The sequence below is a fragment of the Natrix helvetica genome (genome assembly GCF_964273705.1).
Source record: "Natrix helvetica genome assembly, chromosome: 4".
Classification (NCBI taxonomy): domain Eukaryota; kingdom Metazoa; phylum Chordata; class Lepidosauria; order Squamata; family Natricidae; genus Natrix; species Natrix helvetica.
The window spans coordinates 141,549,203-141,565,946 of NC_138550.1; the positions used below are offsets into that span (position 1 = coordinate 141,549,203).

The 16,744-nt window shown below is 39.0% G+C and overlaps 1 protein-coding gene across 3 annotated transcripts in view; it reads left to right on the forward strand.

Moving 5' to 3' along the window:
• SLC26A7 (solute carrier family 26 member 7) overlaps window positions 1–16,744 on the forward strand; it is a 64,411-nt gene that overhangs the window by 36,161 nt on the left and 11,506 nt on the right. For all 3 annotated transcript variants that reach the window (XM_081951623.1, XM_081951624.1, XM_081951625.1), the window contains 8 exons: window positions 102–249; window positions 726–839; window positions 2,497–2,574; window positions 5,290–5,385; window positions 7,587–7,693; window positions 10,478–10,544; window positions 11,368–11,508; window positions 14,785–14,833. In XM_081951623.1, the coding sequence (XP_081807749.1) occupies window positions 102–249; window positions 726–839; window positions 2,497–2,574; window positions 5,290–5,385; window positions 7,587–7,693; window positions 10,478–10,544; window positions 11,368–11,508; window positions 14,785–14,833 (800 nt within the window). The remainder of the gene's footprint in view (window positions 1–101; window positions 250–725; window positions 840–2,496; window positions 2,575–5,289; window positions 5,386–7,586; window positions 7,694–10,477; window positions 10,545–11,367; window positions 11,509–14,784; window positions 14,834–16,744) is intronic.

The following is a 16,744-nucleotide window of genomic DNA, read 5'->3' on the forward strand; positions in this document are numbered from 1 at the left end:
ACAGCTGATTTGTCTGGGATATCCATATAATATTCACATCAGTTTTGCCACATTCTTCAGTGGGACTTTTCTGCCACCTAAAAGTGTCCTTACTTTTGCAGGATACCAGCACCAAGATCTCCACCTTTGAAGATCCTCCCTGAAGTAGTGACAGAGGCTTTTGGAGTTGCATTAGTTGGTTATGTGGCATCTCTAGCTCTGGCCCATGACTCTGCACAAAGATTTCATTACTCTGTGGATGATAACCAGGTTAAAAAAATAGTATCCTTAAAATTTGCCTTCAGGATGCATTTATTTGAAGACGATGGTATAAGACAGGGGTGTCGAACTCGATTTCATTGAGGGCCACATCAGGATGGGTTTGACCTCGGGACGCTGGGTTGGGAGTGGCCAGGGTGGGCATAGCCAGACTGACGTCACTCGTGTTGGGGATGCCTATGGTGGTCCAAGCGCTATGTCAATTAAAATGGGCTCCCAAGCTGCAGCCCTCTGCCAGTGAAAACGGAGCTCCCCCTGAGCTCCACTTTCATTGGCAGCGGGCTGTAGGAGGCCATTGTGGCCAAAAATGGATACTGGGATCTAAGTAACCCAGAGGCTGGATCCGGCCCATGGGCCTTAACCCTGGTATAAGAGATGGGAAGGCAAGTTGATTTCAGTTGAGGATATTTGATTGCATGGGACTTTGATCTAGCCCCTTCCTTATTTTTTTGAAAAAACTTTTTCAGGAATTCTTGGCTCATGGCCTCAGCAATGTGATCCCTTCATTTTTCTTTTGCATACCAAGTGCAGCAGCCATGGGACGAACCGTACTTCTGTATAACACTGGAGCAAAAACACAGGTATTCCTACTGCCATGATGGATGGGTGGGGACAGTGGCCTATATACAATGATTATTCAACTCAGAGAGAAGTATTAGCTTTTAATACATCATCTTTACAAATCCTGCAAATCATAGTGTAATTAAGAACCAGATCAGCATGACAAAGAAACTTTAAAATTTATAGTACTTATTCATTTGGCATTTAGAGCAGAGTCACATTTATGAAAGGGATGTATAGCTATAAAAAATAGAAATTCCTTTCCTTTCCTTACTTCTTTGCCAAAATGATGCTCTATATGTTATAGAAACATTTGACACAAAAATCATCACATAGTCCTTTTTTAATATCCAAAAGAAGAAAAAAGAGGAAAAAAATGACAAGAGCTACTTGTTTTGGATGATAGTCATATATCTTCCTTAATGTATCATCCAGTGTAAAATTCTTAAAGTCAAAACAAAATTTACTTAAAATGAAGATTGAGTTGGTCACATCAAAGTACTCTACAGTCTGCATGGTCCTTGGTGCTCTCTGATCTTGGTTGTCTTCTTGCAGGCATTTCACTACCAAACTAGGGAATATCATACTCCACCGCTTGGTATACAGCTTGATCATGATTTCTCACTTGTGGCTTGCATGTACACTGAGAGCTTATGATGCACTGGAGACAAATTCCCTGTGTGTCCCATTACACTTGGCCAAATAAAGAATTCTATTCTATTTGTAGACAGAGTAAAAGAAAGCAAAAGGGAAACTTCTTTAAGAAAATGTAAATTAGGCTCATACAAATCAAATCTGAAGCATATTTTTTTTTAAGTAAAGATTTAATTCACTAACATCAGAGGTGAGTTCCTACTGGTTCGGCCAAGTAGGTAGTAATTCAGCCGGGCATGACCCCGAACCGGTTCTATCGGCGGCGCCTGTAGTGCTGCCATCTTGTTTTTTGCTTCTGCGCATGTGCAGAAGCAATTTTTTAACTAATGCGCACGTCCCTGAGTGAACCGGCAGTTATAGAAGCTGGAACCCACTCCTGACTAACTTATAGAAACATTGTATAGCTCTGGCATTAGTTTGCTGGGGTAACTAGAGCCGGGTTCTCCATCTGAAGACTTCCAGATAGATATATTAGAAAAATATTTCCCAGATTTTCCACCATGGTCAAAAGCCATGGTAGCTTCCAAGAGATGGTTTTGTTACGTATGCATCTTACAAATGCAAATCCACCCTATACGATTTAAATGAAATGAGGGTATAGACCAATATCTGTCGATTTCAACATTTATGCAGATACAAGTAGACAGCGAACACATTGTTATTTTTTTTTAATACAACTTTACATCTTTGAGTTTTCCCCCTTAAAGCTCTTATTTGGTAATGTATCCGAAATAACATGTGCCGCTTTTGAGTTTATGTCGTATATCCTGTTATTTGATACAAGCATTTTCTTCTTGCATAATGTAGGGATAACCTATAACAAGAAAAAATATTAATTTATTCTCAAATGTTTCCAACTCTAGATTGTGAGAGAGCCAAAAGTCCCTTTCTCACCTCTGTTAATTTTTATACGTCTGCAGTGGTTTGTTATGCTCAGCAACTTTGAGAAAACCAAGAACTTTTATTTGAAGGAGTTTTGGAATCTGAATAATATGATACCTTTTTCTTTCCAACTCTTTGTAGGTGGCTTGTCTGATATCTTGTATATTGGTTCTTGTGGTTATCTATACAATAGGACCAATGTTATACTGGCTACCCATGGTACAATTCTTTTTTTCCCTTTTAACTATTATTATGTGCTTATTATTTAATTACTATTCTACTTTTATTATTATAGTTCTTTATTATTATTATTTGGATTGCATCACTACTTAGCTGAAACTATTATTTCTGAAAATGATCATTCCACTTTTCTTTAGGATTCCATGAAAGGACACTCTATTGCTGCATACCAAGAACAAAAAATATGTGCAAAAGTACTTTTTATTTTGCTTGGATAAGAAGCTCAGATATTGTGCGCCTACTATATAAGATTAAAATAGGCTGTAAGACTGAGCTGGGGTTTTTGGCCCCAGCCCAAGAATACAATTTATTCTTCCAGTGTATAAACCGTGAAACATTTTTTTTTCTTTTTTTGCTTAAGAAAGAAAATGTTTTTTGTGTAAGAAAAATGCTTGCAAAGAGACTTAGGTGAACAGGAGAAAGGAAAGCAACTGTAGGGTAATTTACTTCAGCTATTTTCTGGTTTAGGTTGGATTTGCTTAGAATTTTGATGAGAGATCACTAAAAATCCCTGAGCTATAGGCTACATTGGGAAGTTTTTAAAAACAATAATGCCAGAAGCAATCAGTGGTTCACCACTTCCATATGGCCATTTGTCATATGTTGTTTTAAGTTTCCGGTGGAAAGATGGGACATCATTGTAGGGAAATAATAAATATTGTTGCACTGAACAATCAGAAATCAAGGTGCACTGAATATAGTCTCCAAGAGCCAGCTTTGATTCAAAGGAATTATTATTTTTTATAATATGCAGAAGGAAATCCCTCTGCATTCGGTGGAGCTTATTTTTACCTATATAAGTACACACAGATTTCAGATTCATTCAAGACAATCATACAATTCAAGAAGGCTGTTGTGCACAGGTGGAAGATATGATTGCCAACAGGTCATTCATTATTTTAATCATGAATTGCTTTTGGTTGTCCACCACTGAAGAAAGGAAATAGCTGGAGCTTATAAAACCTTATTTGATTAATTAATCAAATTTATCTAGCTGCTGATCGCACTGCAGAAAGTCAGCGCCTACCCCTCCTAGAAGAATGAAATATTTTGGGAAATATTTTTAAAAAGCAGAATATTATATTTCTCCAAAGGGAGAAATGGAGAAACATGTTTTTAGAGGCAGAAAGCAGCCCCAATCTCCCTGCCCCAAAGCAGAAACCGAGGAGGCAACTTTTAGAAATGCAGATCCATTCAAGGCAGGATACTTTGAAACTCCCTGCAGCAAAGTCTGAACAAAGGCAGAATGGTAGGATTAGTCCTCATTCAAGATCCAACACAGGACAAAGCCATTAAGCCAGAATAGGAATTGCCCAACACCCTTTCAGAACACAAGCCCGTTATTGCACCACTCCCAGAGCAGTCCAAACCTCAACCAAACTTAGCTCAGACAAACACCTAGGATTTGCATTTCCTCTTTTGCCTATAGAGCCAGCTATGACCCCTACATGACCTCATAGGAATCTAACAGCATATAATATACAAATTCTTGCATAGGAACAGGAAGCTCAAATGCAAAGTCCAAATAAACTATAAAACCCACCCACTCTCAATTCCATTTTGTCAACTGCCCAGAACCCCAAATCCATGTGGTTTTGCTTCATCAATAAACCATCTTTTCAATCAGCCTCCATGTTTCCAGTGTCTTTCTCCCAGCTTGGAATTGAACAAGATGGATATTGCTGATCAACATCACCAAAAGAAGCACAGCAAATTGGATAAAAACAAACATCGATCCAATTTTAGTTGTAAAAACCTATGACAATTCATCATTCTCTTCATTGGGAGAATTGTGATTAACAAGCTGAATGGAGCTAGACTGGGTTCACCTATCACATTGAACCATAATCTCAATTTTGTTAAAGTTTCTAGACATTCCATACTGCCCTGTGGAAATTGTTGCTTGCAGGAAATTGGCATGCAGGTGGCCAGGGAACGTTCATCCAACCTGTTTTCCCCCTATGTATTAGAAGTATTAAACTTTGTATTTCTACTTTAGTCCTGAAAGTCCAGGCAGAGAAAAGGAAGCTATAGTTCAGATACTGTATCCTATAATAATACAAAACCAAAGGAAAAGGAAAAGGAAAATAGGTGAACCTGGATGTAAGACCAATCTCTTTCTGATGAAAACCTTTAAAAAAAAGTTCAAACAGAGTTCTGGGGCAGGGCAGAAATAGGGACATGTGGTAGATACAAGTGTAACAATTGCATTCAGCTATATATATTTAGTTATTTGGTTAATTTTTAATTTTGCATTATGTATAGTTGGGGAAAGGGAATGATATATGTATGAACAATATCTGCGCCTACCTTGTGATTTGCCAGTCCTTTTTCCAAAATACTTCTGTCAGAGTTTGTTGCAAAAATCTAATCCAGAAAGCACATATTGATAACTTATTCAGCTGGTTTCATTAACTTCTTTATATTCATAATAACACATGAATAAATATACAATACCAACAGCAGATTCTTCCAATGTGGTAGAGAGGAGAGATTGTAAGCATGTTCAAACACAAGCAGGGTATACAGAGAATGAGTTCCTTGTAGTTTCAGTTCAGAGCTAAGCCACACCCAGACTCCAGACTGTTTCAGCTCCCATTGTTACCATGTCTCTGCCAGTTCATGAATATTCTGACAAATAGCACCTCCAGAATAATGAACTTCATCTTGTAATAAATGTTTCTTTCATCCCAGGGTGTGCTAGCAAGTATTATTGTGGTGGGCCTGAAGGGAATGCTGATGCAGTTCCGAGATTTAAAAAAATACTGGAGTGTGGATAAAACTGAATGGGTAAGTAAAGCTGAACTTTACTGCACAATCTTTTCAGGATATGGAGTAATCTTAAAAGTTTCATCTTATCCTTGTAGCTGCCCTGAGTTGCTTGACAGTGAGATGGAAGACATATACATTTAATAAATAAATCCTCCCTTTTGTGTCCCATAGGTGCTTTTTCAAAAGACAACTGGACTTTTCTTTGTTTGTTTTTTCCTTGAAGAAATTTTGCTTCTCATCCAAGAAGTTTCTTCAGTTCTAACAGTTAGAATGAAAGAAGCTTCTTGGATAAGAAGCGAAACATCTTCAAGGATACTCAAGAAAAACAAAGTCCAATTGCCTTTTGAAAAATCAGCTTTGGGACATTACTGGGAGGCCTCAAAAGTTGCTTTTTTGATCATTTTTTCAACATCAGGTAGCAGCTACTAAAGGTCCCATTTTGTATATAACACTTAGAATATTGTTGCAAAATTAACTTTCTCCTATGGTTCATCATTAGAGTGTTTAGCCAGGGTTCTTGTTTCAAACTGGGATTTTTATTTTTTTGCTATTCACAATTTGTATAAAGTTTTCCTGAGCCTCTGTTTGTTGTCTCCTTGTCTTCTACTTGAAATTCATAGTCATCATTTTAATATGTAAGTGCTGAGCCAGTCATTTTCCCAAGTTCTATGCTTCAGTGCTTTTGCAAAGAAATGACTTCACTCCAGATGTGATTATAATTTCAATTTGGCAAATTTGCTCTAAGGACTATGCATTGTGATATGATTTATATAGGAATTTATCCACAATAGAAGACATTGAAAATAATCAGACTGCCTCATTCAAATGTCAATTATTCACCAGAGGATAATTTCCCATCATTTTGATTTCCTTAAAATTCCATATGTTAGGGATGAAGTGGATCTTTGTCATAATTCCTGGCTATTCCAGCTTCTGTTTTGTTTCTAAACACAAATAGCTGGTTTTTCTGATTAGAATATAATGTTTTACTCAGTGTTCCCTCTGACTTTACAGCAAAATTTCGACAATTATGCTTTGAAATAAAAAGCAAGGATTTTGAAATACAGTAGCATTAAAATAAGAAATATATGAACATGTCCAAGCAAATAAAAAATAAATATGGCTTAACTCCAGATTTGTTAAAGGGCACTTTTAATTTTGCATTCGTGATTTTTGCCTTCTTTTCCATGCTATGACATTTTTGTTTCATAAGAAATCAGAAGGATGTCAGAAGGCTACTGTATATAGTCTTTGAGTACAAGCAGTCAACCTTATAAGGGCATGATCTAAGAAAGCAGAAGCGGCATGCATAAAAATATATTCTGAATATATAAAATCATGCTTTCTCTGGTTGTTTCCACATGTATGTGGATCCACATCTGCTTTTCTAATTTTCAGAGGATGCAATTGCTTCAGTGCTTTGAGAAAGAGGGCTGGAGGGCTTCATTAACTTGGTTTGCAAAGCACCCCATTATGAATGCTTTGCACAGCCTTCATTTCATATATGCTTTAGCACAGTGTTTCTCAACCTTGGCAACTTGAAGATGTCCGGACTTCAACTCCCAGAATTCCCCAGCCAGCGGCTGGGGAATTCTGGGAATTGAAGTCCGGACATCTTCAAGTTGCCAAGGTTGAGAAACACTGCTTTAGCAGATACTCAGTGTTCTACAGCAGGGGTATCAAACTCAAGGCCCGCAGGCTGGATCCAGCCATGGAGACAGTGAAGGAGGGGCCCACAATGTCTCTGCCAACAAAAATGGAGCTTGGGAGGGGCTCTCTTTTCGCTGGCAGAGGGTTGCAGGAAGCTGTTGCAGCCAAAAACGGAGCTCAGGAGCCTGTTTTTGCCAGCAGAGTGCTCGGGCCTCCACAGGCGTCCCTGACACGAGTGACGTCGAGCTAGCCATGTCCACCCTGGTCACACCCATCCCTCTGAGGTTAAACCCTGATGCAGCCCTCAATGAAATCGAGTTTGACACCCCTGTTCTAGAGAATGAAATATTCTTCATTTACCAGTTTAGAAGGCCAACATCTTCTGAGGTATGCGGTTGTTAAATTATTTAAACTTAAAATATATATCTTGTAAAATATCTTTTCAGCTTTTACATTTGTTTGCTTCTAATGAAAGTAATGAAAAATGTTAATTGTATAATAAAACCACTAGCACTAAGAATTGTGTCTATCTAATTATGAAATATGTTTTCCTCTTTTGTATCTTTCAGAGTATTTGGGTCAGCACTTACGTGTTTACAGTTTGCTTTGCTGCTAATGTAGGGTTATTGTATGGTGTCGTCTGCACAATACTGATTGTGGTTTTCCGTTTTTCAAGGTCAGGACTTTTACAATGTTTTTAGAAGCAAATAGTTTCTGGAAATGCTGAATGATTTGCCTTCTGCTCATGATGAATGTATACTACAAATTGCTTTTGTTATGTATAACTGTTCAGCTTTCTTTTTTATTTTTACCTCTTACAAATAATCCTGGAAGTTTTAATGAGTTGGAAGTATAATTATTCTGCTATTTCAGTCAGATTTATTCTTGACAGGTTTGATTAGAACAGATATATAGGCCCATAAGGACCCAAGAGTCTCTGATTTATTGTACCAAAGTCAAGAGGGTATTAAAGAAGAATTCCAGTGACTGCTGTATTTCAAGAGCCAGTTCTATGTATACTGCAATAAGCGTTCAAATTCTTGTGCCTCTTTCTCCTACCTGCTCTGTAAAAGAGGTTAGAAATTACAGCTCTGTATTTGTACATATATAAACACAGGGATGTGGTGGCTCAGTGGGTAAGATGCTGAGCTTGTTGATCAGAATGGTTGGCAGTTCAGCGGTTCGAATCCCTAGCGCCACGTAACGGAGTGAGCTCCCGTTACTTGTCCCAGCTTCTGCTAGCCTAGCAGTTCTAAAGCATATAAAAATGCAAGTAGAAAAATAGGAACCATCTTTGGTGGGAAGGTAACAGCTTTCTGGGCACCTTCGGCATTTAGTCATGTTGGCCACATGACCACGGAGACGTCTTTGGACAGCGCTTGCTCTTCAGCTTTGAAACGGAGATGAGCACCGCCTTCTAGAGTTGGGAATGACTAGCACATATGTGCGAGGGGAACATTCACCTTTACCTATTTGTACATAAGTCCTTAACTTATGACTGTTCAAGCAGAACGGCTCAAAGGTATCATGGCCTCGGAAAAGGTGACTTGCCTAACACAATTTGCAATTTAAGGCTTGCTAATCAGCTTGCATTTATGACAGTTGCCATATCTTGCAGTCAGGTGATCATAATTTGCAACCTTTCCATCTGGCTTCCAACAACCAGTCAATTGTGTAAGCCACATTCACTTAATCACATGAGATTCACTTAACAGCCACATGATTTGCTTAAGGACTTGCAGTAAAAATTGTTGTAAAATTGAGTCTGGTCACACAATGACTTACTTAATGACTGCACCAATTAGCACCAAAATTCTGGTTCCAATTGTGATCGTAAGTCAAGGACTACTTATACTTGTTGTGAGGTGTGAGTGAAACCATATCCATCTTTCCTTGTTTTGGTAACAGACAGACCTGATCCCGCATCTTTTACTTTTGATCACATGAGAACTAATTCCCACATTTACTTGTGTGACTTTAGCTATAATGACTAATAATTATGAGTTGAGTAGGCATTAGTTGGCCCTTGACTCTTTTTCAGAACGTCACTTTTCAAAGTGGAGGATTATTGCAAGGACCAAAGTAAGCATTGCAAGTGAAATGTGAGATTCCCAAGCAAACACAGACTCAAACATGATCATGGTAATCAAGGAAAAGTTTAAACATTTGCCTGTTGCTCATCTAATCTCCCGTCACCAGTTCATATTTACACTTCTTCTCTTTTGAACAGAGTTTTTTATAGTCCAGTGCCCTCCTTCTGTGTTAGGCCAACTTTCCAAATTCATGATCTCAGGATGGCCAGTTCAGACATCTGTGTAGTGCTAATGCACTATAGTACTAAAGTAAATAGTGATTCTAAATAGCTCTTTAACATTTTAAATTTTTATTACTCCAAGGAGCCATGGTGGCACAGTGGTTAGAATGCAGTGTTGCAGACTAACTCTGCCCACAGCCTGGAGTTCGATCTTGACTGGCTCAAGGTTGACTCAGCCTTCCATCCTTCCATGGTCAATATTGTTGGGGGCAATATGCTGACTCTGTAAACCACCTAGAGAGTGTTGTGAAGCACTATGGAGTGGTACATAAGTCTAAGTCTGTGATAGTGAACCTATGGCACAGATGCCACAGGTGGCACGTGGAACGATTTCTGACGGCATACGAGGCATTGCCCTGTCAGCTCCAGCGTGCATGCCCATGCTGGCCAGCTGATTTCAGCCTCGATTTTTGCCCATTTTTCAGCCCTTCAGGGAAGCCTCCGGAAACCTCCAGAGGGTGAAAAACCGCCCAAAGTGAACTTCTGGTTTCTGTGTTGGGCCATTTTTCACCCCCTGGAGGCTTCAGGAAGCTCCCCTAAAGTCTCCAGAGAGCAAAAAACAGCCCAACGCACAGACCGGAAGTTGGAAAATGGGCTGTTTCCGGCCTCCGGAGGGCCTCCAGGAGGGGAGCAGGGGAGGCCGTTTTCACCCTCCCCAGGCTCTAAGAAAGCCATGCCCACAAGCTGTGTGGCAGCAGGAGGTAGGGTTATGTGCATATGCATAGTGGGCACGGCGTTAGGAGTCATTAAATTATGGGGGTGGGCATTCAAGGGCGCACGATAGTACACGCATATGCTTTTGGCACCCGAGACGAAAAAGGTTTGCCATCACTGAAGTGCTATTGCTATTGGTAGTACCCTAACAATTGCACGGAAAGTTATGTAAAATCTACCGGGAGAATGCTTATGTTTCATGACCAGCGAGACAACTTAGATAAATATATCACTTCTATGATTAGCTTAAATATTAAGCATTCTTAGAGTATAATATGAATGTTATGGTTTAAACATGCAAGCGCCTTGTGCTAGGAAGTAATTTACAGCATCTGGGACACTTGGAATAGGACCACAAGAAAAAACACTTGATTTTTAAAAGATTTTCTGTTTTATGTATTTGTTTCACATTCTTCTATACATTTGTCATAGAGCAACAACACTGAGCTTGAAGCACATGAATGAAACAGAATGCAAATTCAAAACAGAAGCCGACTTTGTAAGCTTATTTTTTTTTGTTGTTTTTTTTATCTTTGGAAAAAAAATCTTTGCTCCTCCTCCTCGGAAGTTGTATATAGAAATGTAAAGGTTTCAGTTCTTTTTCCAGATGGCCAAATATGTAAGGGATCTATGTGTTCAGGCTTTGCTCATACTGTATGTACTCCTAAGTGATGAGAGAAATGTGACTTTATTCATCTCACTCACAATTTAGTGACAATCCTATTTCATGGCAATTCAAGGCATATCCATGCCATTCCCTCAACTTAAAGTATGACAAAATTATTGGGGAGAAGTCTTTAATCTCTTAACTTGTGGCTGTCAACTTGCTGTGAGTTGATATCTCTGCCTCATTTCCTTTGGGTTTGGATGATAATATTTTATTTTGTGTAGTCTGTTGAACTTTATGATAAATAGTAATTTCCAATAAAACAGCAAATCTAAATATGAAATTAAAGGAGCTGTACAAAAATATAGAATTGCAAACACAAATTCTGAGAGAATAACAATATTATTAAGGAATTTTTGTATCTAGAACAATTGCTCAGAGTCAATAAATGTAGGGATATCAGATTTTGCAGGGCTGCAAAAATCCAGACTTAGATATAAAAACTTCTCCACTTTGGTTTAGTAGTTCCCCATTATTGTAGCTCAGATCTGTTAGATCAACCAGTACTAACCTAAATCATGTTGTCATTGGCCTATTTGAAAATGCATTTGATTATGCTCCTAATATCCATGTGGATAATGCAGGGCTTGTATGTTATAAAGCATTTAAAATATTTTATTTTCTAAAGTTTGGGTTTTTTTTTTTAATTCTAAAGGAATCTTCACAACCAGTGAAAATAGTGTCAGTGAATAACCCATTAGTCTTTCTGAATGCTAAGAAGTTTTATGCCAATATATTAGAAATAATCTATAAGGAGTGGACGTGTGCAAAGGAACTGTCGGAAGATATGAACAAGGTAAGATGCACTTAATAAAGGGAAGGGAAAAGTGAAAATTAATTTGGCCTTTAGATTTGCATTTAAATGATTGTATTTGGTATTGCTGGGAAGAGGTCATGATTAAGAATTTCACACCAGGTCAAAAGGGGGCCTACAATGCTGAGTTGGACTTCTCTTCTGCCCCAGCTCACCTTTGCTTACAGTGACCTACGGCAGGTTCCAGGTTTCTGAAAAAACATGAATCCTTCTGAGATTGAACCTAGACTCGTTTGTTGCCAGGCATTTTCTCTCCTCCCATTCACTCTATCCTACTCTAATAAAAACTCTCAAATTTTATTTATGAAATATCTGACTAAAGGAGGTGTGTGGGGTGCAGTGGCTCAGATGGGCTTGTCAACTGGAAAACTGACTGACCTGAATGCTGTGTGACAAAGTGAGCTTCCGTTACTTGCCCAGCTCCTGCCCACCTAGCAGAGGTGGTATTCAGCAGGTTCTGACCAGTTCTGGAGAACTGGTAGCAGAAATTTTGAGTAGTTCGGAGAACCGGTAAATATCACCTCTGATTTGCCCCACCCCCATCTATTCTCTACCTCCAGAGTCCCAGCTGATTGGAAGGAAATGGGGATTTTGCAGTAACCTTCCCCTGGAGTGGGGAGGAAATGGAGATTTTATACTATCCTTGCCCTGCCATGCCCACCAAGCCACGCCCATCACGCTACACCATGCCCATCAAGCCATGCCCACAGAACCGGTAGTAAAAAGTTTTGAATCCCACCACTGCCACCTAGCAATTTGAAAGCATGCAAATGCAAGTAGATAAATAGGTACCACTTCAATAGGAAGATACAGCATTCCATGAGCTTTTCGCTCTGTCGACTAAGAAATTAAGACGAGCACCATCCCCTAGTGTCGGACATGATTGGACAGGAAAAACCTTTACCTTTAAAGGAGGTGTAAATATGGGAGGAGGTATGAATAGATAGTTATTCACGGAACAATGCTGGTTATTACCGAAAAGCATTGGCCTCTTCCCCCTCTCCAATGAATTCTCCTCTTGTGAAATAGTTCTGGATCTGCATTTAATTTTATTGCTACAGAAATGTTTCTGCTGATTTCACTTAAATATGGTTGAAAAAAAAATAAGATGGATTTTTCAAACCAGCAGATCATCACCATAAGCAAAGACTTCGATTATACAGTACAAATGCCCTCTATCCCTAAAAATATTTTTTGAGGATATGAAATCCAATCAATTAAGATTTGAAATGGCCCTAAAACAGTAATCTGATTAGAACTAACATCTAGGATCCAATAGGGCAAGAAATTAAAGTAGATAATTCTGATGCTCAGCAAGAACACCCATACACACACACACACACACACACACACATGCAGACTGATAAGGACTCTGTCAAAATTGTCCAAATTGAGATGAGTTGTAAAGCTTGTAAAGTCAAGAATTCTATTAAACACAAGGGATGCTGTGAGTGGGTGGTTAATGGGCAGAATTTATCCTCTGAAGATTATTAGGCAAATTCATAGAACGAGAAGCTGTCAGTGTCATTTTAAGTAGTCCTCAGGCATAATACCAGTGGATGTTATCTACTAAAGAGACAACAATAAGTGCTTTATAATCTGTCAGAGATTCCAGAAATGATTTAGCTGTTTTCTAAAACTTAATGGATTTGGTGTTTAATGTAGTAGATAGCTATAGAAATAGAAGTGAGAGAATCAAATGGAAGCAAGCTCCTTTCTGTTTAAAGCTTGAGAAGGTAAGCATATTTTGCTGTAACAGTTTTAGATGTGGCTCTTCAATTGTCCAAAGAAAGCATATTCTACTCCAAAAAGAGACTGAGGGGCAAAATATGAAACCATCAATACAAATAGAGATATCTGCCTGCACAACTTTACTGTTCCTTTCTGTCTAGAGAAGAGTGCCCTTGATGTAACATACATGTCTTGTCAGACAAGGCATATACTTTCAAGGCATATTTGAAAGTCTAGGTCTACACATGAAGGTTTAATTAAACGTATTCATTGCTAAAAACCTATGCACAGGAATCTTCTCAACTAAAGGTCAGCACTTGCTTGGAGTTAGATAAGGATCAATGGTATTCAAGGGGTTGGACTTGGGCTTGGGCTTAGTTCATTTGTGGCTATGTAAGGATTCTAGGATGATCCCTCTTTTAACTCCGCACCCAGGTTCTCCTACTCCTTTTTCTACACATACAGCTAGTGCTTGCCTTCTAACTGTCCTGTTTATGGGAGCACTGAAAGTTATGGCAGCACTGAAAAATTAATTTTACCACTGGTCTCCTACAGGGTGGGTTCTGGCAGAGACTACTGCTGGTTTGTTCAGGGACGCGCCACCCACGCATGAACAATATAAATAAAATTGCTCTGCGCATGCGCAGAAGCAAAAAACTAAGATGGCGCTGCCGGGAGAACCGGTTTGGAGGGCCGTGCCAGGCCCGGGTCACTGCCAGTTCCAGCGACCCAGGCCGCCAAGCTACTACCAGTTCAGCCGAACTGGTCCAAACCAGTAGGCACCCACCACTGGTCTCCCACTTACAATTATTGCAGCATCCTGACAGCCATATTTTATCATGTGCATGTTTCCTAGGCCTCTGACAAGCAGAATCAGTAGAGAAGCTGGCAGTAAAATCACAGGGTCATATGATGTCTCACTTAACTCCTATGTGTGCGTATGCCTGAATGCTAATAGTTCTACATCTGGAGGGAAGCATATTGCTTATTTCATGCACAGTCTCTTAGTCAATTTTAGAATTAATCAACACTTTCCATCCATGTCCCTACAGTGAATGAAAGAAATCAGATAAAAATGATTGGGTCTGTTTCAACACTGCTGCCAGTAAATAATAATAATAATAAACCCTGGGAAGTATGCAGCTTTCTTATTGTTATTTTTCATTATGGGTTACATTTTGCATCCCAGGTAATAACAATGCTATAAATTTTCCCCATAGCCTTAGCAATTCTTGGAAACCTGCTCCTGTAAACATGCTTCCAGGAAAACTGTATTCAAATTCTTTTTGTTTTTGTTTGAGCTGTATTTAATATGCCCTTTTAAATGACAATATTGTTGCTCTGGCAGCCAAGTTCTTGAAGGTCTATAATGAAGAAACTTGATGGATTCAAAAATAATGGAAAAATAACTGACGGGGTTCTTCGCAAGGCAAATGCACACTGTATTCATAACAGAATAACCATTTTTGAAGCAGAAAATAAGAAATAGCGTTGCAATCAACTATGCTGCTGTGCTTTTTGTTTCAGTATGAACAGAACATATTGCTCACTTCATTATCCAATGGAAACTGCCATGGTGAGTGAATAAGTAAAGAAATAATCAGTGCTTAATTTTCCTGTTAATTTGTTTATTTATATTTCATGTTTTTTAGATTGCCCCTTTCCATCAAGGAGACGGTCAGGTTGTTGTATCATAGGAAAGAATCCAATTTACTGCTGTCCACATATCTTCCATCGGGCATAGGAAGGGAAAGGACTAGAAAAGGGTTTCTCAACTTTGGCAGCTGGAGGATTTGTGGACTTCAGCTCCCAGAATTCCCCAGACAGCAATGTTGGAAGTTTAGTTGAAGTCCACAGAACCTAAATTTACCAACATTGGGAAACACTGGCATATAAGGCATGTCTGTGTGGTATGAATTTTTTTAAAAAGGTGGGTATCAGATTGTTCCAGTGGTGAAATTCATTTTTTTAAAATTACCGGTTCTGTGGGCGTGGCATGGCGGCATGGCAGGGGAAGGATACTGCAAAATCCCCATTCCCACTCCACTCTGGGGCCAGCCAGAGGTGGTATATGCCGGTTCTCCAAAATTTCCCCTACCGGTTCTTCAGAACCTGTCAGAACCTGCTGAATTTCACCCCTGGATTGTTCCCTGTAGTGTAATTCATGTACCCTCAGTTGATGGAAGGAAGGGATTGTGCTGACCATTTAATTTAAAGGGCCTTTTATTTATTAATTTATGTGGAGTCATAGGAGACAAGGAATGCAAAGGTGAGCATACTGTAGAAGAGTAACATAAGGGCTGTGATGGCGCAGTGCTAAGAATGCAGACTAATTTGGCTGATGCCAGCAGTTCGAATCTCACTGCCTCAAGGTTGACTCAGTCTTCCATCCTTCTGAGGTGGGTAAAATGAGGACCCAGATTGTTGGGGGCAATATGCTGACTCTGTAAACCACTTAGAGTCTGCCGTAAAGCACAGTGAAGTGGTATATAATTCTATTGCTATTGCTTATTTATAATATTCATTCTTCCATTGTGTGCAGTACAGAATCCAAATAGACTGTTATGGATAGAAAAAAACTCTCCTTAACCCACAGCATAGGAATTTAATGGAGTTCTATAAAAGAATATAAAGCTTTCTGTCTCTCCTATGCCAGCTCTCAGGAGGCCAATCAACATTCTTCCAGGAAAATATCTTTGTGAGCTTATTTACAAGGTTGGCTCAAAGTTTTTCCAAGTGCAACATAGGAAATTTTCAAAGTATTAAATGTACAAGATTTTCAAAAATGCCTCCTCCTGTAATTTATTGAATTTTATATGGTAAAGTATGCTATCTTCCTAGATTGGTTTATCTTAGACGTATTGTCACATTGTGTTCTCATTGAGACTCCCCCCGCCCCGCCTTAGTACTGCAGACCTATAGCTGATATCCCTATTGTATCTGAGGAAAAAGTTGTGGTGGAAGAAGAGCTTGACTTTTCTTAAAGTTTTTATTAAATGATAAAAACTGGAGAATCCTGAGACTGAGTGAAAAAGCAACAAGCATGTCAGGGGAAAATTTCACCCTGAGCTAATGAGGTCTTAGACCGACGGCTTTCCCAAACAGCATATCTTCAAGAAAAACAAAAATAAAAACCCGAGAACATGTTCTAATGAAAACAAACTTTTAATATGAAAATAAGAAAATAAACAAATCTATCTAATTGTTACATTTTGGCAGAAGCAATTTGTCGTCCACCTTCTTGGCAGACGAACAAAGATCAAAAAGGAAAGAAGTCTCTGGAATGTGTGATGTATTAGAAACGTGTTAAGCATGCGCAGTAAATTATTGCTGATAAAATCATTGCTGATATGACCTGCCTATGACCTGCGCAGTAAGTCTTCAGGTCGGCTAGCAAACAATTAACGCAGTGACAAAGCATGTATGAAAAGTCCTAAAAGTGCTTTTTAAAAGGCAACTGGACTTCCTTGCGTTTTTTTCCTTGAAA